The 20,406-nt window shown below is 40.8% G+C and overlaps 2 protein-coding genes across 3 annotated transcripts in view; both read right to left on the bottom strand.

The window, feature by feature from the left end:
- The window catches only part of DNAJB14 (DnaJ heat shock protein family (Hsp40) member B14), a 41,357-nt gene extending 30,709 nt beyond the window's left edge, over window positions 1-10,648 (bottom strand). Inside the window, exon 1 of one of the 2 annotated variants that reach the window (XM_069593630.1) lies at window positions 9,496-10,648. In XM_069593630.1, the coding sequence (XP_069449731.1) occupies window positions 9,496-9,628 (133 nt within the window). In that variant the 5' untranslated portion in view covers window positions 9,629-10,648. The remainder of the gene's footprint in view (window positions 1-9,495) is intronic. The other variant, XM_069593631.1, reaches the window with a different exon arrangement.
- Window positions 10,649-11,218: 570 nt separating this feature from the next.
- Window positions 11,219-13,738, bottom strand: H2AZ1 (H2A.Z variant histone 1). The gene is made up of 5 exons (XM_069593632.1): window positions 13,302-13,738; window positions 12,781-12,858; window positions 12,384-12,497; window positions 11,903-12,032; window positions 11,219-11,654 (listed from the first exon to the last, which is right to left on the bottom strand). The coding sequence occupies exons 1-5, from the start codon at window positions 13,302-13,304 to the stop codon at window positions 11,593-11,595; spliced, it is 387 nt and encodes a 128-aa protein (XP_069449733.1). The 5' UTR covers window positions 13,305-13,738; the 3' UTR covers window positions 11,219-11,592.
- Window positions 13,739-20,406: the final 6,668 nt, after the last annotated feature.

Genomic DNA, 20,406 nt, shown 5'->3' with positions numbered 1-20,406 from the left:
CTAAGAATGCAACATCACTTCTATAGCATGCCTGCCAAAAATCCATAAGGAAATGTCAGCCAAACCTAAATTGAGGGAAAATCTATAAAATAGCTGGCCTGCATTTATCAAAAACACAAGATCAAGAAAGAAAAGAGACTGAATGCAAACTGGTACAGCCACTATGAAAAACCGTATGGAGGTTCCTTAAGAAACTAAAAACAGAGCTACCAGCAATTCCACTCTTAAGCATATATCCAGAGGAAAAATGGTTCAAAATGATATGTACACCCCACTGTTCCCCGATACACGGTTTACAATAGCCGAGACATGGAAACAACCTAGTCCATCAGCAGACGACCGGGTACAGAAGACGTGGCACACATACACAATGGGGTATTACTAAGCCACTAAAAAGAGCGAAATAATGCCATGTGCAGCAACATGAATGGACCCTGAGATTATCATACTAAGTGAACTAAGTCAGAGAAAGCTGAGTATCTTATGATTTCGCTTATAAGTGCAATCTTCAAAAAATGATACAAATATACTTATTTACAAAACAGAAAGACTTGCAGACTTAGAGAAGGAATGAGAGGGGGGAGAGTAGGGGAGAGGGATAAACTGCGAGTTTGAGTTAAATACACTGCTTTATTTAAAACAGATAATCAACAAGGATCTCTCTGTGCAAATGGGAAAAGAATTTAATAAGTGGATACATGTATAACTGAATCACCTTGCTATACACCTAAAACCAACACAAAATTGTTAATTAACTATACTCCAATATAAAATAAAAATTAAAAAAGGAAAAGAGAAAAGATGGTATCTAGATAACAAAATATGCCAAATAAATGCAATGTAACAGGGAGATCTGGCAGAATCTGAATGAGGTACTTACATTAATTTCATGACTCTGACAGCTATACTGGTGTTATGTATGAGTGTCCTTATCTTAAAAAACATACACTGAATTACTTAGGTGTAATAGGATATCATGTCTATAACTTACTCTTGATTGGTTTTGGAAAAAATATAAGAACAAACTGTATACCTGTGGGGGTGGAAGAGAGATAGCAGGGAGAAAAAAAGGGCAAAGCAAATGCAGTAAAATTTTATCAAATAGGAAGCACTGAGTGAAATGTATATAGGAAGTGTACACTATTTTTAAGACTTTCCTATAAGCTTCAAAGTATTTCAGAATTTTCAAAAAGCTAAAATGAAGAGGGAAAACGGAGAAAGCACATGCAAAGAAAATTTAACTGTTTTCAGTAATTTCATCAGTGAGGTAGTACTGGTAATGTTACTCTGAAACTATTACATATATCATGTGGCATAAAGCAAATAAACAAACATGACATATTCTACCATTTGCCATGGCCTTGAAAACCAGGATTACTACTATAGAAAGAAAAAGATAGAAATATATGCAAGAAAAGTTTAAAGACCCCAAAATACTTAATTTAAACTTCACTTACTAGTATAAATGTATAAGCTGTTTTAACTTAAAAAAAAAAAAAAATCCCTAGTCTGTACACTGAAAAGGCACAGAAACAATGACCAATCTATTAACCACAGCATTGTTAGTACCAGACTATGATACTAAAACACCATTTTCCACTAAAAGAAACCAGGGCTCATTGGAGATATGGTTGATTCAAGATCTAGTACAGGGAATGTATAAGAGAAACCTGAAACTTTCTGTCATACCAAAGAAAAATAAAATTATTAAAGATTATTAGGAATGTGTCTATGAAACTTAGGAGGTAACCTAAAGAGGTTCCACTGGCCACATCTAAAAAATAATATTATCTGCTTTTGGAAAACAGGAGTCAATTCCTTTTCATGAAAACTGATAAAAGCAGTCAAGCACTTATCATATCTTGCCTTTCCTATATGAACTGTACCACTGTGTAACCCTAAGATAGGTGAGGGGAAAGTGTCTCTTTATAGAAGTATTTCAGCCTAAAAAGAAGAAATTATTTTGAAAAAATTGTGAAACCAGATGAGAAAGTGGTTATATGTATTTATATTTACAGGTGGCCACAAAGTCCCTATGCATGCTAGTTAGAAGTTATCTGTACATTCCCTTTCCGTCTTTGCACAAACACATTCTCTCAGTTTTTCTGGACATCTCCCATGCTAACAGCTAGATGCTGGATATTGCTAAAGCAAGATCATATAGTTGTTTTAAATTTTCAAGTTATTATGACACTGAACATCTTTCTACAATGCCTAGGGGTTCTGCTTAACAATGGCTATGTATATATGTGCACTCACACTAAGCATTTTGGCTCCAAACAGTGAAAATTTGAACAAGTTCCATTACCTCTGTGTCCCAATATCCAGTTTTATCATCTTAAAAATGGAATCAGCAAGGTTTTCTGTATTAACAATCATTGGAACCAATGCCTGAGAAGGTAATGTGGTTCAGTTCAAGTACTGCCAGAATTTGGAACTCACAACCTTTTTCTGATCTATTAAATGTCTTAGCTATTATATGAGATCACATTTATAATAATGTGCAGTATTACAAACATTAGTTGGACCAATATAAGTTATCTGCTTATAAACCAGATTACTTTTGGTTTTAAAACTGTCCAACCTTATTTTGTATGTTCACTTTCCAGACATATAGCTTTGCTTGTATGTCTTAATTAATGTCATCTGTATGGTTTTAATGTAATCTGTACTTAATTTACACATATCCCATATTAAGGACCAGGGAAAAAATAAACATAGTATTAAAAATATTTATGTGGATAATCCAAAAGTGAATAACTAAGATCTATTTTTATTTCATAAGGTTCTGCTGCACATCTATTATATATAATACTCATCACTAACAAAACCTAAAATAAGAATATATGATTTGGAAAACAGATTTTTCATTCCAGGCAAACTGAAAATAGCTTTTATTTGTGTGATTATAAAAGTAATGTTGTTCAGTTCATTAAAAAAAGATAACAAAGTAAAGATCTATAAATCACACACAAGAAAAAAGAAAATCACTCAACCATTGTGATATATTTAACTCTAGCTACTCTAGTTGGCTAGCTGTCTAGCTTTTTACATATTTTGAAACAAAACGAGAATAATCTACATATGTTGGTAGCCTGCCCTTAATAGGTTTATAATTCAATGTATATATCATTTTATAGCAATAAATCTAGGTGCACATCATCTTTATTTTTTAAGACCTTATTCAGGACTATTGCAATAGGGGAGTGACAGCAGGCTGAACTCTGAATTCAGTAAAGACAACTGGAAACTTATAGTCAATGAGCATGGTAAGGTGGGTCACTGAATGGAAAATTACTGAGGCATATCATCGTTTTTAAGTGCACAGTATATATAGGCAATTCAATTTATTTAATCAATTCCCAGTGATGGACTCTTCCCAAATTTTTGCTACAACGACAACCCTTATATACATTTTCCCATACTTGTCTGTTGTGGGAAAATTTCATTTGTTAATATATTATCACAAAAAGCCTTACCGCTATAACTTTTTCATTTATTTATGAACAAATTGTCTTCACTGATAAGAGATAAAACTACCTAAACAGGTATCATTCCAGAAAACCAGGATTTATAGATGCCACAAGTATATGCAAAAGACTGGTAGACACCACAAGAGTAGAAAAGATGACAACATTAAAATAGTTCCTGACAGAAGAACAATTTTTAATCTAGGAGAGGAAGAGCTCTATATATAAATAATACAAGGAATAAATGCAAAGTAGGGAGAACTACATATTAACTAAGAATGGAATGAGTACCTGAATTCCCATGGAGATTAATCCTAACAAGGCAATTTTTTATGTTAAATAGGTAAATAAAAAATGACAGAAAAGAGACAATTATTATATAAGTAACTCCAAGGAATCATCCAAATACTTTTGCCATTGTACTAATACATGAAATTCTTATAGCACTTAATAAACTAACCTCATAATAATCCTGTGAAGATTACAGATGAGAAAACTGTGGCTCAGGAAAGGAAAAGGGAATGATAGGAACTGAACCATTTTTGTGTCTAGCAGAGATTTCCTATTTCATTTCTCTAAAATGTAAGCTCCAAGAGGACAAGAACTGTCTTATTGATCACTGACTCCCTAGTTCTGAGAATAGTGCCTGCCACAAGGAAGCACAGATTCAGTAAATATTTGCTGAATAAATATATCCCCATCCTACAGATATCAAAATTGAGGCTCAGAAAGACAGTTATGGATATAAACACATAAAACCATTAAATTAAGGTTCAAAACTAAGTTTAGTATTCTTTCTTCAACTATAATGTTTGAAACAGTTTGGTTATTAGCTGAAATGTGGAAATAATTTTATAATATTTAACTAGTGCTACCAAAATAATGTTTTGAATGTATAATTTACACTTATCAATAAATTTTGATTAAGTCAGAAACAGAAAGAAAATGGTATTATCTTCAAAGGAATAGGCTGGATAATACTCCAGATGTGAAATGACAGTTTTAACTGTTTTATCATTTTAAGTGAGACTAAAGGGAACAGAGGAGAAGGCAATGGCACCCCACTCCAGTACTTTTGCCTGGAAAATCCCATGGATGGAGGAGCCTGGTAGGCTGCAGTCCATGGGGTCACTAAGAGTCAGATATGACTGAGCGACTTCCCTTTCACTTTTCACTTTCCTGCATTGGAGAAGGAAATGGCAACCCACTCCAGTGTTCTTGCCTGGAGAATCCCAGAGATGGGGGAGCCTGGTGGGCTGCCGTCTATGGGGTCGCACAGAGTCAGACACGATTGAAGCGACTTAGCAGCAGCAGTAAAGGGAACAGAACTTTGAACTTTTTAAAATAAAGTAGCAAAAAAAGGAAGAAAAATCTATACACATAGCTCTCACCTGAGGGGAAATAATAAAAAGAGGACTATTTTAATTTGCTATTGTACAGATAGAGGCTGCAAATTATGTTACTATTCATTAAAGTAGACACAGGATGGTCATTTTTGAAGCTGTAGACTGCCATTTGGTTCAAATTACTATGAAACTCTTGAAAATAATTAAAATGTTTTTCTCCGAAAAAAAAATCTATACTTCAAACTGCCTGACAATGAGGATTAAACACTAAAGTATTAAAATAGCAATGTAAAAAAAAAGCAATGTAAAGCATTAAAACTGAGGCTGTATCTCTCTGTAAAAATCTAAAACATATCAATAATCCAGTAAACATAAAGTTCAAGAAATCAAAATGCAATTTACTTCTTCTTGCTGATATTTCCCAGTTTATATTTCCTATGTAGCATCATATACATATATTAATCCTTTCAAATGTAAACCAAACTCATAATATGAAAATATTTGAAAGTTATAAATCAAATTTGCTTAGAAGCCCATTTAAATAAACTGTAAAATAATATTTCAACTAAATACTTAGAAAGCAAGCAATGTCCTAGATTCTTTTGAAGATGCAGTTTTTCCTTAAGGAAAACTCTTGCCAATTTTTTTAAGTGGTTTATCAATCAGATTCCTTACCTAGCAAGAATAAAATTATAAAGGGGACAAAAGCTCTGGAATTTAGCTAGAATTTAGAATTTTGTCTCACATCTTTGCATTCACTATATAAAAATAAGAGAAATCAAAATGCAATGTTTTATTTTGCCTACCTTAGCATGAAAATACATCCAAGAGGAATATTTTTAACCAAAGCTCTAAGTTATAAAGATGTGAAAGTGGTCTAGAATACATGAAATTCAGGGATAAAAATTTTTAATTTAATTTTAAACAATAGCTTCAATTCCCTTCTACACTAAATATTTTATCAGGAGCTTATACAAGTGTTCTAGATCTTTTCCTCCTCCTCTGGATTCTTAAATTATTCCAGTATACATCTGAGAACATTCTATGTAAAATACACTTTGTTAAGTATTTGCACATGATCTATTTCACCTAACATCAACCCTGTAATGAAATCCTTATGTTATACATAACTAAACAAGGCTTGGCAATGATAAGTAACTTATCCCTGTCAGAGTAACTCAGATCTGTCAGAGGCAAAGTCCATATCTGAATAAGGTCTTCAGACTACACCACAACTGTAGCTAATCACTTTATGTCATACTCACATGTTGCCTTACAATACATTGTACTATAACTTTCACTCTTCCTGTCTTAATTTTTCCAATGTTCATGTCTTTAAAAGCAACAGCTGCATTGTGCTTTGATATCTTACAGTATCTTTAGTAGACTGATTCCAGTTGCTTGTTTCATAGAAGAATTACAGACTACAGGTTTAAAAATTCTGTCTCACACTTGTTAAATGGAAATGACACCAAATTTTCAAGCACGATTAAGTGCTTCCCATGTATTAATTCATTTAATCCTCATGCCACCCCCATGAAATTGGTACATTATTGTCCTATTTTGCAGACAGAAAAGCTACAAGCTAGATAGGCTATCTAACTTGCCCAAGATTAAGGTTACAAGTGCGTTACAGGCGAGGCTTCAAAAGCCAAGTTATTCCGTCTGGAGTGGTTACATGCATGTGTGCTAAGACACTTCAGTCATGTCTGATTCTTTGCAACCCTATAGATAGTAGCCCGCCAGGCCCCTCTGTCCATGAGATTCTCCAGGCAAGAAGACTGGAATGGGTTGCCTTGCCCTCCTCCACAGAATCTTCCCAACCCAGGGACTGAACATGTATCTATTTCATCTCCAGCACTGGCAGGTGGGTTCTTTACCACTAATGCCACCTGGGAAGTACCCCCTAAGACTATATAATGACTAAATGAAATTATGCCTTCATAAGTAGAAAAATTCAAAAAGTTTTAACTCTTGGCAATGATTTCTTGAATATGAAACCAAAGTGAAGTGAAGTCGCTCAGTCTGTCTGACTCTTTGCGACCCCATGGACCTCCATCCATTGAATTTTCCAGGCAAAAGTACCAGAATGGGTTGCCATTTCCTTCTCTAGGGGAATTTTCCCAACCCAGGGATCAAACCCAGGTCTACAGCATTGCAGACAGACGCTTTACCATCTGAGGCACCAGGGAAGCTCTAATGAAACCAAAAGCATAGGCAATAAAAGAAAAAATAGACAAATAGGCCTATATCAAAAGGAAAAAACTCTCGTGTATCAAAGGAAACGACAGAATAAAAGACAACCTACAGAATGGGAGAAAAAAAATCTTCAAATCAGACATCTGGTAAGTTTCCTAGGCGGCATGAGTGGTAAAAAAAACCCCACCTGCTAATGCAGATGTAACAGATGTGGGTTCAGTCTCTGGGTTGGGAAGATTCCCTGGAGGAGGGCATGGCAACCCACTCCAGTAATCTTACCTGCAGAATCCCATGGACAGAGAAGCCTGGCAGGCTATCGTCCATAGGGTCACGAAGAGTCAGACAAGACTGAAGCGATTTACCATACTGGCATAAGTCAACAACTAAAAATAACCTAATTTAAAAATGGGTAAAGGACTTGAATATTTCTCAAAAAATGATATAAAAATGGCCAATGAGCAAATAAAAGGATCCTCAATATCACTAATCTTGAGAGAAATGCAAATCAAAAGACCAATAAGATATCACCTCACACTTGCCAGGATGGGTACTGTCAAAAACCAACAAAGACTCAAACAGAAAATGACAGGTGTTGATGAGGATGTGGAGAAACAAGAACTCTTGCCCACTGTTAGTAGGAATGTAAAATTGTGTAACTCTTAACAGAAAATGGTATGGCAATTCCTCAAAAAATGTGAAAATAAAATTACCAATATGATCCAGCAATCCTATTTCTGGGTATATATCAAAATCAATTAAAGCAGGATCACAAAGAGGTATTTGTACACCCATGTTCTTATAGCCTTATTTACAATATAGACTGTGATGGTTTCCAAGAGATGGAAACTATCAATACAATCTATTCCTAGATGGTGAATGGATATTGAAAATGTGGTATATGCACACAATGGAATACTATGAAGCCTTCAAAAAGGAACTATCATATTTATGCTACAACATGAATAAACTTCAGGGACATTGTGCTAAATTAAATAAGCCAGTGAAAAAAAGGCAAGTCACTAAATAATTCCACTTACTATATAATAAGTATCCAAAGTAGCCACATTTTTAAGAGAGTACAGTGGTGGTTATGAGGGGCTGGGTGGAAAGGGGAAACAGGGAATTGTTTAATTGGCATAAAGTTTTAGTTTTGTTAAGACAAAAAATTCTGTAGATCTTTGGTACCACAGTGTGAAAATGCTTAACGTTATGGAATTGTACACTTAAAAATGGTTAAGTTGGTAAGCTTCTGTTTTTGCCACATTAAGAAAAAAAATCACTTATTTTCTTTCATTTCCCTCTTTCCTTTTCCTCAACAGCTGGGAAATTAAAAGGACAAAGAAAAGTAAAGAAATTCAAGGACTTCAATAAGTAGAAAAAAACTAAGAAAACAACAATATAACACAGGTAACCCCACAGTCTTACTGACTTATTGCTAATTTTCTTCTTAACGTGGAAATATCCTGAACCTCAAGTGAAACTGTATCCTATGGACCAGATAATGGAATGTCATGGTTAAGGGCCTTTTGAAGCTGGAGAGCTCAAATACTATTCTGACTTTGCTACAGATTACTGTGTGACCTTGGGTAAGATATTTTCATTCATTCACTCATTCATTCATTCACTCATCAAAAGGTCTGTTTCCATAAGAGTGAGCCTGGTCAAATGAATTCTAGGATCGATCTGAGGAATAAACGAAATAAGTCATATTGAACAGTAGGTACTTCACAAGCACTCACGAAGTGCTGGCTATAATTACTTTAGAGCCTGAAGAGCAAGAGAAGAGCAGGATTTCGACTAATGGAAGTCCAGAGCTCTGTTCCTAAAGATGTGCCTCATTTGTCGATAATTACGGTGCTATCAAATCGGACACTATTTAGCAAACCCTCACTGACTCTTATCATTCTTGTGGTCCTCTCTTCTAAAGAACTCTCGCCCAGGGAAAAGCAATGTCATCTCAGGTGTTCGAAAATGTTTGCTTTGGGAACAGCGTTTTCCACCCCAGAGGCGGTGGAACCAGGGACCTGTATATTAACCACTGAGTGCCCTGTTCCTCTCACTTCACTAGGGACCTAGGCCTTAATCGAGGATGAGGATGAGGAGGGAGGGGGTCACACAACCACACATCCAGATATAAAGCCCCATCTGGTAAGGCAGGACCAGATGAATCTCCTGGGAGAATGACAGCTGGACATTCATGAAAACCGATAGGGGAACCGGCAACTCTAGCCGGGTGGCTCAGAGCCGGCATCTCGCAGGTAGGCCGGTGAGGAGGGAGTCTCGGGGAGCCCACGGCCGGCCCGGCCCGGATGTTCAGGGCCCGAGCGGGGGTGTGTCGGCGAGGAGCGTTCTGGGGGTCCGACCGGCGGGGTCCGGCGGGTGGGGGGCTCCGCGGCTGCTTGAGGGCGAGGGTGGGGGCGGGGGCGGGCTGCGCGGCGGCGCGGGGACAGGGCGGGGAGGAAGGGGACCGAGGGCCTCACCGCGGGCCGAGGGCAGTGGGTAGAGCTTCTCGGCCTTCTGAAGGAAGCGCTGGGCCTTCTCGCGGTTGCCGGCGTTCAGGGCCTCCCGGGCGATCTCGACACATTTCTCCGCCTCATCCCGGTTCCCCTCCATGGCTTGCGCCTTCTTCCGTTTCCTGCGGGAGCTCAGCAACGAGGGGCGGAAGCCGCCGCCGCCGCTGCCGCTGAGGAGGCAAGGCCGGCCGGGGCTGGGGGCGTGCGAAGGCGAGCGGGGAGGAGCGCAGGCGACCGCGGCGGCGGGGCCCGGGCGCACTGGCGGGCTCGCAGCTCCGCCTCCTCGCGGCGGCCTCCCCGCCCCCCGCGGGTCGCTACGGCGCGAGCCGCATCCCTTTGGCTTCTGGGCTGGGCTCCACCGCCGGGCCGTCAGAACCGGCTCGCTGATCCTTGCCGGCGCGGACAGGCTCGGGGCCCACCGACCTGGAGGGTGAGGGGGGCGTGCGGGCGATACCAGGCCGGCTGGCCGCCGGAGGGGCTCCCCTGAAGGGGTTCCGTCGCGGCGTGGACCCAGCCGCCAGCCTCAGCAACGCGGTGCCCTCCAACCCCCTGCGCGGCCCGCGAAGGCGGCAGCCCGCCTTCCTGGCGACCGGCCGACGAGTGGGGTTGGGGACATTCGTTTTCAGGAAAATCCCCAGGGATCGAAGGCCCCACCCCCGGCCCCCTTCAGCCTAGGTCAGACTAGGGAGAATTCGGTCAGTTGAGGACCGGGCTGCCAGTCCCTGGGCACCGCTTCCGGCACAGCTGTTCAGGAACCCAGTAGGGTGTCCTTTGACCCTAATTCCCGTTTCATTGCCTTATTTCATTCATACTCTGACTTAGTGCCATTAAACTGTCTCTTAGTACATCCCAAGAAGTACAAACACTTAATTTGTAGTTTGCACTTATTCTGGTGAAAACCAAAACGCTACTAACCATGACCAAAACAGGACAGGAATCAGCTCTTTGGCAGTGTATTACCTCATATAGGTAAACTTGGTATACCTAATTTTAATCATCACCCTTGTGAAATAATTGCCATGCTGGTATCCTCAGTGGAGGCAAAGGGCCCACCTTTTGCTTGGTATTAAGAAGTTGCCAGAAAGTGTCAAAATGATCCACTTAACCTAATTACAAAGTAACTACTTTCACACATTGTTCACTAAAGATAGTCTGCCACAGCAGCAAACATGGTAACTCAGGACTTTAAAAAATCTTGATTCTCTGTTAAATGTGAATAGTATGTTCCCCAAAGATGTTACCATATACTGAACAATTTAATGCAAGTAAACTTCAAAAGAGCGTGTAGCACACTGCAAACATTATCAGTCTAAACTGAAAAGTTTAGACTGTGTAGGTAGCTGCATATAGGACCTTCCTACCTGGCCTCTGCTCCCCAACCCCACCCAAGTCCCCACAGTGCGCTGGTGTAGTGCTTGCTGCTATCACAAACAGCAAACAAAGCTGATGAACTCAGATGGTTAAACTTAGCCTAAAAAACATCAACTTGTGCTGAAGTTTTAAAATCTTTTAATAGTTCATTACAATGTATTAAAAAAAAAAAAACTTGGGCCTTTTAACTTTGTTGATCTACAGACAGAATTAACAGTAATTTCAAGGGAAGAAATGTGCTTAAGTTATTGCTAGCTAAGATACCTATTCAAAACAAAGCTGTTCCTACTATAATCAAGCAAATTTTATACACAACTAGTTTGGGATATGACCTTTATTGAGCTTATCCACCAGAGTGGAAATAATGTCTGTACAAAACCAAATGTTTGTTACTATAACTTCTGCATCACAATTAAAATCCAAACAGTTTTTTAAAAACAGTCAACTCAATCAAAACCCACTACTTCAGAATCAATAGCTTCTTTGAAGCCACAGTAACACTTAAATATGGTTAAGACTCAAATGCAGAAATTTGGTTGGTTGGAAAGCTAATTAAACTTCCAACTTTCTCAAATAGAATTACAAAAAGGCAAAATTGTGTTTTTCACAGAGATACAGTCCACTGGAATCACCAACACTGGACAGCTGTTAGAGTATTTAGAGTCCTGAGATAATAAGGAATCCAGGCATCCTTTAGACAGTCTTCTGTTGTCCTTTCTTTCCAATCAGAGATTTGTGGATGTGTGGAATGACACCTAGAAAAGGGATAAAATAACATACTACTTTAAAACCAAGAGTTTAATGTTCAACTTGGAAGATGTCTTTCAATGTAAGCGCAGAGTAAAAATTCAGAAGTACGTAAGAGAAATCAAATTTCATGATGCAACCATACTACAGATCAATGAAAATATACTGTGTCCTCTTTTAGACTGAAAATTACTAGAGGGAAATTTAAAAGCAAATTCTTTTCTCTAGAGAAATTTATAAGTTAATATTTACATACCACCACCAGCAATTGTAGCCTTGATGAGAGAGTCCAATTCTTCATCTCCACGAATAGCAAGTTGCAAATGACGAGGGGTAATACGCTTTACCTTCAAGTCTTTCGATGCATTTCCTGCCAATTCAAGTACCTAGAAGGCAAAATGCGATCAATCCCCTTCCAACTTTCATTAACGTCAAGATCCAGACAAGAATCAAACCTTCATGATGAAGGTATATCTACCAACTGTCATCTCCCCCACTACCTGAATGGCAAGATAAGCAAAAGCCATAAAGAGGGCACGCAATTTTATTTCCTAAGGCCGCAAAGTCAAGCTCAGGAGGATCCCCATCATGATCACCAGCCCCCTCTAGCGTTGTCGGAAGCTTCTCGCTGCGTACAGAGCCTGGGAGTTTTCTTGCATCACTTTCCTCCTTCCCTCTCGCCGCCTCCCCCCACCCCCTCCCAACCTTTTCCAGATTATAGGCGTACACCCATTTACCTCTGCGGTGAGGTACTCCAGGATGGCTGCGCTGTACACAGCGGCAGTCGCGCCCACACGTCCATGGCTAGTCGTCCTAGATTTGAGGTGTCGATGAATACGGCCCACTGGGAACTTCGTTTTTAGCATACACAAACATAAATGCACAAAGATAGACGAGCCAAAGATAATTAATTATACGCGCGCCAAAGGCAGGGTCATGGACGCCGGTGCAGCAACGCGCCCCACCACAGACACACGTGATCGCCCCCCCCCCCGATATTTATTGCATCGGTAAACCAAGTCGCGACACTATCACCCACGCAAAGACGAAACGCTCATCTAGAGCGATGATAAACAAGAGAGGAAAAGGAAAGAAAAACGCCACGATTCCCAGAATGCACGAACAACCACTGACCTGCAAACCGGCTCTCTGCGAGCGGGAAACCGCCTTTGTCTTGGCCTTTCCGGAGTCCTTCCCAGCCTTACCGCCAGCCTGCGGCGCGCACACGCCCGCGAGCGAAGGAGGAACGCAGAATATAGGATTACCAGAGCAGCGCGCCCTTCCCCCACCGCGCCGCGGCTCGGGCGCGAGCGCGGCCCCGTGCCCAGCCGGGGTCTCCGGCCCGCGGCGCGCCGCAAGGGCGACCCCGCCCGCCCGTCCCCCGCCGCGCGCTCGGCGCGGCCGCGCGCCTCGGTCCGCCCGCTCGCCGCCCGCCGGCCCCCAGCGGCGCTGCGCGCGCCACCCAACCGTCACCGCCCGCCGCGAGATCCGAGGCTGCTCCGCTCGCCGCCGACAAAACACCTCCCCTTGCTCTTCCAAATCCTGTCTCCGCGCGTTCCCAACCGTCGCCGCTTCACCCCCATCTCCGTGTGTAACGGGTTTTTCTCCCGCCGGCAAAAACCCGCGGAGTCTTCGAGCGTCTCCACCAAGTTTACCATTTCGAATTCTGCTGAAGCTCAAACAAGCAAGGCAGAGAAAGGACTAGTCAGACACCCAGCGAGAACCAGCCGCCTACTCCTTCGTCGCACCGCGATTCAAACTGCGCTGTCTCCCGCCTTCCCCGCTCCCTTTATACTGCAGAATGTTCCCTCATCCGGGAACTCGGATTGCTCATCCCACCAATGGCTGCCCCCCGCCCTCGGGACGCGTCCTTGAAGCTTCAGCCAATGAGAAAGCGAAGAAAAGGGCGGAGGGGCGGGCGCTTCACAGCTCGAATCCCTATTGGAGCATGCGGAAGGAGGTGGGGGAGGGCGGAGGGATTGGAACTGGGGAGAAGAAGGGCACAGCGGCGGGAGGGAAGAAACACAGCGAGCTATGCTGCGGGAGCTAGGGGACCCCCCCCCAACCCCGCCCCGGCTGTGGTCACGTGTCCGAGAGGCGGAGTTGAGAGGCTCAGGGGAGGGGCACGCAGTATCGCGCACCCTACCATCACCCGTTCGCCTTCGTCTCCTAGCCTGATTCCAGAGACCACGTGAAGTCTCCGCGGGGTCTAGCGCGCCCCACTTCCTGCCCTCCCCTTCCAAATGAGCGCCTCGAAGGCAGAGACCCAGCAGTCCACAGCCTTCTCCCGAGGCCCGGGGTACTCTTTTCCCTGGTACCCTCAGCATCGCCCAGCTTTTTCAGTCTGACAGGTGGCGCGAACGCGTCCGGTGAGAGGAGCCCCAATTCCTTCCCTGACCACAGTCTTGATAGTGATTTCAGTCTTCTAACCCCCCTGGGCGAGTCTCCAGCCACCGACTGATCATGATCCACTGCTCCCACGTCATTTTCAGTTCTAACTCCCTCGTCTTTCCTCACCATTTTTGAATGCCTTAACCACCCCCTCCACCCCAGTGGGATACTTTCACGGGAAAAACGGTGATGAAAGCCCCCTTGCTGGTCAGAAAAGACACTTCAGTCTACCCCTAGAGGGCTTGGAGTGAGACGATATTCTTCAATCAAATCATAACCCGTGTCTTTCTGGAGATTACACATCAATGGGTTGTACCTATAGCCTGGTGTCTAAAGTTGATTTAATGAAACCTCAAAGCTATTCTGTATCAACTTTTCTATGCTAAACAGTTTGCTACATGACAAATGTTCTGTAAATGTCAGTGGGGTAACTTCTAACGTGATTCAAGGACAGTTACAGATGGTCCATGTAATCAGTTGCAAATGATGGGCTTAAAAAATAGTACTGTACACACAGCACTATCATAATGCCAGCTACATAGTCGTCCAACTAATAGATTAATAACACCTGTGTACATGTCCAGCTGCTTGAAGACAGTGATGATCTAAGTCTTTTATATTTATAGCATTTAATAGTGTATTACATATTAAATATATTTCTGATGTCCAAAAGTTTTAATATATGTATTCTCAAGTACTGTAGTTTGAGTTTCAGTTTGAAAGATTTTATCCAATTAGAGGACCCTTCCATAGCTGGTAGATAAGTAAGTTCCAGTGAAGGAGTTCCCAACAATTTGACAGAGAGTTTTGTTATTTTCTTCCCCTTACAAATGAGAAATTTTTACATTGTAATCAGTAGCAAGAGTTAATCAGTTCTCCCACTGAATTGTTACAATGACATTTAAAAACTGTGAAACCTGATGTAATAGTTACTCTGAGCTCTGCTGAGGCTTCCTGGTATGTACTTTAGAAACCGACATTAATACCTTTTCCAGTTTGGATAATATGTACTCTTTCCTATGAGATCCAGCTAAAGGAATTCACTGTTGCCTCACTGAACCGTGCTTAAGAGAATGTGCTCTGGAGCAAGAAGACGAGAACTCTGCTCTGCTTCCTTCTCAGTGTGTCATCTTAGTTACTTTTTGGAGCTTCAAGTTTCTCTTCGATGAAAAGAGTACAGTGACGCCTATTCTCAGGTAGTTGTTGAAAGAGTAAAGGAGAGGTATGCAATGTATGCTCCAACGTGTGTTTGTCACATAGCAGCAGATGATAATGATGGTGTCCTCTGCATTGGATGTGGGGAAGGATGAAATAAAGTATCTTTGATTCCTAAATCTTTTCCTCTGTCTACCACACCGTCTTCCTTGGACATGAAAGTAAAAAGCCGCAATGCAAGCCTGAAACCCACCTAGGCCCCCTGCATTGGGAGAGCAGAGTCTTAGCCACTGGGCTGCCAGGGAAGTCCCCACTTTAATTTTAGATTGCCTATCACTTGCCGAAATGGATCTTAACTGTTACAGTAAGGCAACAACCTAAATCTTGGGGAAAGAAAGCACACTTTACTCTGCAGCACTGAGAAACCCATCACTATTTCTGAGAAGGGGAGAATACAGTGTTCCTCAATTTTAAGGTACTAATTTAGCATGGAGTAAAAGCCAAATCATAAAAGAGAAAATTTTTGTGAGAAGACTGATGTATGTCATAAAGCTGATGTATGTCATTTAGGTATAAACCCTAAAACCATGTAACACTGAAACCAAGACAAGGATGTAAAATCTTGAAGGAAGACTGAGTAATATTTACTAACTCGGTGTGGCATTTAAGAAAGTGTAGGAAGGATAAAGTGTAAATGAGAAAGGGCATACAAGAAGATCCTCAGGTTTTTTAGATTGATGGTTCAGGATATGAAGTAGCATCTATAGAAATGAAAATGCCAAAAGGGTAGACATGGATGAGCAGAGGAGAGAAGAAAGAGGAAAGCCAGGAATGTTATGAAAAGTTTAAGCTGCCATTCGGGGAATCCAAGTGGAATTTTCTAGTAAGTATGCTGACAATGAGGGCAAGAGTTTGTGAAAGAAAAATTTTCAAAAATATATCCTAAGAAGCATCTCTAAGAAAGAAACTTTAGGTGATATCAGCACTGTTACAAGATAGCATGAGGCATATTTAACAGTTTATGTGAGCAAAAATTGGTTGGATCCACTTTTAAATTAAGTGAGTCATTATGAAATTTGTAATTCAACAAAGTGGTGGCTCAGATGGTAAAGAATATGCCTGCAATGCAGGAGACCCAAGTTTGATCCCTGGGTCAGGAAGATCCCCTGGAGTAGGAAATGGCAACCCACTCCAGTATTCTCGCCTGGAGAATCCCATGGACAGAGGAACCTGGTGGGCTATAGTCCATGGGGTCACAAAGTTGGACATGACTGAGTAACTAACATTTACTTAAAGTTTCTTGTTGTTAAACATGTTTAAAAAATCATCAATTTAATGTGTAAAAAAAGCAATCAATTGGAATTGGCACCGCCAAGCTGGAAGTAGTTAGAGGTACTCCACCAACAGGAGCTAGGGGAGAAGACTTCTTTAGGGAAGGTCTGGAAGCAAAGAAAGGAAATTATTTGATTGGTTTAAAAAGATTTGATTAACTTAAAGCAATTGGTCATCTCTAGGTTTTGATTTCATAGCCTCGAGGCATTCACAGGTATAGATTTTAGGCTATTTTCATAGCATTAGAGCCACCTCAGTCTAATAACCTCCTCTTTAATTTGACACCACAGATGCCAATACCAAGGAAAAGAGTGAATACAACTGAAAGCTGAAGAGCAGTCAAAAAGATCTAGAGAAGTAAAATGTAGTGTCTCACTAGATGTAATGATTCCACACTAAACTAGAAAACTGTAGTCACTACATCTAGTAATATGATGTTTATCACATGTATATTGCTCACTCTAGGTAAAGAGCAATCTGTGTTTGGTGTTTACTCCTCTCTCCTGTTTACCAAAGATGATGATGTTGCCATAAATTCTGAAACTAAATGGCTTTATCAAAAGTCTTGGTTATTAAGTAAATATTTTTTGCTCAATGTTATAAGGTAATGAGAAAAGTCCATTTGGTAAATTCAGTAAATCAGACATTCCACAAGGCTATCTTAGTACTTTTGGGAATCAAAATGCCACTTTCATCCTGAGAAGTTAAGGGAGCACCAAAAAAAAAAAGGCAAGAGTCTAAGGCCATTCAGTTTATATTGCACAGTCCTCTACAGACTCAGCCCCAGGGGAAAACCATATAAAAAGTGTGACCATCACACCTATTGTTAAAACCTTATGCAGATAAGTGTGACTCCCTAGGCCTCTCAGTAGGATGATCATGGCTCAGAGAAGAAGCTGAAGGTTTTTCCATACCCTAAGATTTTCCCAGCTTTATTTTGTGTGGGTGCTATGTATGTGTGTTGGAAAAGGAAATGGCAACCCATTCCAGTACTCTTGCCTGGAAAATCCCATGGACACAGTCCACAGGGTTGCAAAGAGTATGACATGACTGAGCGACTTCACTTCACTTTATTTATGTGTGTATATGTGTGTGTGTGTGTAGAAATGGGAGTGGTTGCTTGGAATTATTACCTGCTGCTGCTGCTAAGTCACTTCAGTCATGTCCAACTCTGTGTGACACCATAGACGGCAGCCCACCAGGCTCCCCCGTCCCTGGGATTCTCCAGGTAAGAACACTGGAGTGGGTTGCCATTTCCTTCTCCAATGCATGAAAGTGAAAAGTGAAAGTGAACTCACTCAGTCGTGTCCGACTCTTCAGTTCAGTTCAGTTCAGTCGCTCAGTCGTGTCCGACTCTTTGCGACATGAATCGCAGCACGCCAGGCCTCCCTGTCCATCACCAACTCCCAGAGTTCACTCAAGACTCACATCCATTGAGTCAGTGATGCCATCCAGCCATCTCATCCTCTGTCGTCCCCTTCTCCTCCTGCCCCCAATCCCTCCCAGCATCAGAGGCTTTTCCAATAAGTCAACTCTTCGCATGAGGTGGCCAAAGTACTGGAGTTTCAGCTTTAGCATCATTCCTTCCAAAGAAATACCAGGGCTGATCTCCTTCAGGATGGATTGGTTGGATCTCCTTGCAGTCCAAGGGACTCTCAAGAGAACACCACAGTTCAAAAGCATCAATTCTTCGGCGCTCAGCCTTCTTCACAGTCCAACTCTCACATCCATACATGACCACTGGAAAAACCATAGCCTTGACTAGGTGGACCTTAGTCGGCAAAGTAGTGTCTCTGCTTTTGAATAGGCTATCTAGTTTGGTCATAACTTTTCTTCCAAGGAGTAAGCATCTTTTAATTTCATGGCTGCAGTCACCACTGCAGTGATTTTGGAGCCCCCAAAATTAAAGTCTGACACTGTTTCCACTGTTTCCCCATCAGTGATGGGACCAGATGCCATGATCTTCGTTTTCTGAATGTTGAAAGCTAATTAATCCAACCAACAATCTATCTGAGAATCATCTTGTTTACTTTTGTAACTGCTTTAAGTTTTCCCCAGTTTGCTATAGAATTACTTTCATTGAGATTTTGCACTGTTTGGGCCCAGGCAGAGAATGAAAGAGCAATGCTTTTGTTCATAGGAATAGATAAGGCTATCAGATCATGATTAATGAGTCACTAGGTTTAGGATATTTGAGGCATGATATTAAGCAAGATCAATTGCTCAAAATACTTTTTTGAACCTTGTAAATTCTGTACATTTACAAGGCATTTTATGAGTTTTCTATGGAATTTGACCTAGAGGTCAAATTTCAACCTAAACATGTCTGAGGTAGATGTGATCATGGCTTATCTTCATTTTAAAAGATGAAGAAATAGACTTAGGGGACATTCAGGGATAAAAGAGACCTGATGTACATTCTCTGTGCTCTTTTATCGTTTCATATTAATGAGTTAAAAACCTTGAAAAAAAAAAAAAAAAAACCTTGGAAGAGGATTTGATTAGTGCCCATGACCATATATAGCTGTGATTATCTCTGTTTTAAATGAAATAGATGCAATCTCTGAACAATTTTGAAGACATCAATGTTATTCTTTCTAGATAAATACCATTTTCATTATCTTCTAGTGTCCTGATGTTTTGTGAAATAAGTTATTAATTTCTTCGATAAGCCTTCTCTACTGCTCAGAACCTCAACAGGAGGCAGCCTGAGATGAACTCTTCCTCCATTAATAGATTATTCCAACAAGTCTAGGCAAGAGCTGGCCAGGTCATTTATCATATTTCACCACAGGATATGGAAATTTACATGCTGGCTCTTTGTTTAGATTTTTATTTCCTGTTTTTAAAGTAAAACAGTGTGCTCATTTTAATTCTCAAAAATGAAACAAATCACTTTTTCTCCAAACTTAGCTGACAATTCAGAAATTTTATAAAAATCTGAAGAAGAGAGAAAAGAGTTATATATATAATTATAATGTAGAACCTGTTTCACAACACTGATTTTGTAATAAAACTTTACTAATTTTACAGAAAGTGCTGTTTCAAATTAATGAATATTATAAATTACAGAGCACTTGATAAATAAATATATATGATATGTATAAAAATAAACATATAGTAAAGGTATAATACTTTTACATATGAATATATGTAAAACTCCAAGTGACCAGTAAATAGTTTTGCCAAGAACTAGTCATCTCCAACTATTTGTGACTCTGTACTGTAGCCTGCCAGGCTTCTCTGTCCATGGGATTTCCCAGGCAAGAATTCTGGAGTGGGTTGTGATTTCCTTCTGCAGGGGATCTTTGTGACCCAGGAATCGAACCTATGTCTCTTACATCTGCTTTGGCAGGTGGATTCTTTACCATTAATTAGCGCCACCTAGGAAGATCATATATAACACTCCAAGTGACCAGAAAATAGTTTTGCCAAGAACAATATTAGTAGATTTGCTTTAAAAAAGAATTTATAATGGCATTAATGATATATAAATGTATCAAAGATCAAGAACTTTTATAATATATATTTGGAAATTTTTGTATTTTGTGTTCTCTATTAAGTAGGTTTACAAACATTCTTTGTGGCTGATTTAAACCATAGTTCGGTTTCTGTTTCCAATGATATATTAAAAATTCTCAAATAGGATCCGAAATATTGAGGCTCTACTCTTGGTTGTCTGTGGCAATCTGATTGCCTCCCAAAAGTGGGGGACATGACTTGAGACTGCATTTACAAAGCATCACATTTTTATTCAGCCTGCTTATTGTGGAGGTAGGTCAGATCTCCCTAAGTCACTCCTAGGTGCTGAAACTTTGCGTTGAATGACAGCTCATGTGAAAATACAGACACATAGAAAGCTGCGCCTGTCATGGATCTTTG

The sequence above is a fragment of the Ovis canadensis genome, chromosome 6 (genome assembly GCF_042477335.2).
Source record: "Ovis canadensis isolate MfBH-ARS-UI-01 breed Bighorn chromosome 6, ARS-UI_OviCan_v2, whole genome shotgun sequence".
Lineage (NCBI taxonomy): Eukaryota > Metazoa > Chordata > Mammalia > Artiodactyla > Bovidae > Ovis > Ovis canadensis.
This window is presented reverse-complemented; position numbering and strand designations above follow the sequence as displayed.

Bases quoted from the DNA above. Each gene is read 5' to 3' on its own strand.
- H2AZ1 (XM_069593632.1), bottom strand. The intron at 12,498-12,780 runs GTCAGTGGTTGT...CTAAAAACGAAG, and splicing joins CGCAGAGAGCCGGTTTGCAG to TTCCCAGTGGGCCGTATTCA. The intron at 12,033-12,383 runs GTAAATGGGTGT...TTTGCCTTCTAG, and splicing joins TGGAGTACCTCACCGCAGAG to GTACTTGAATTGGCAGGAAA.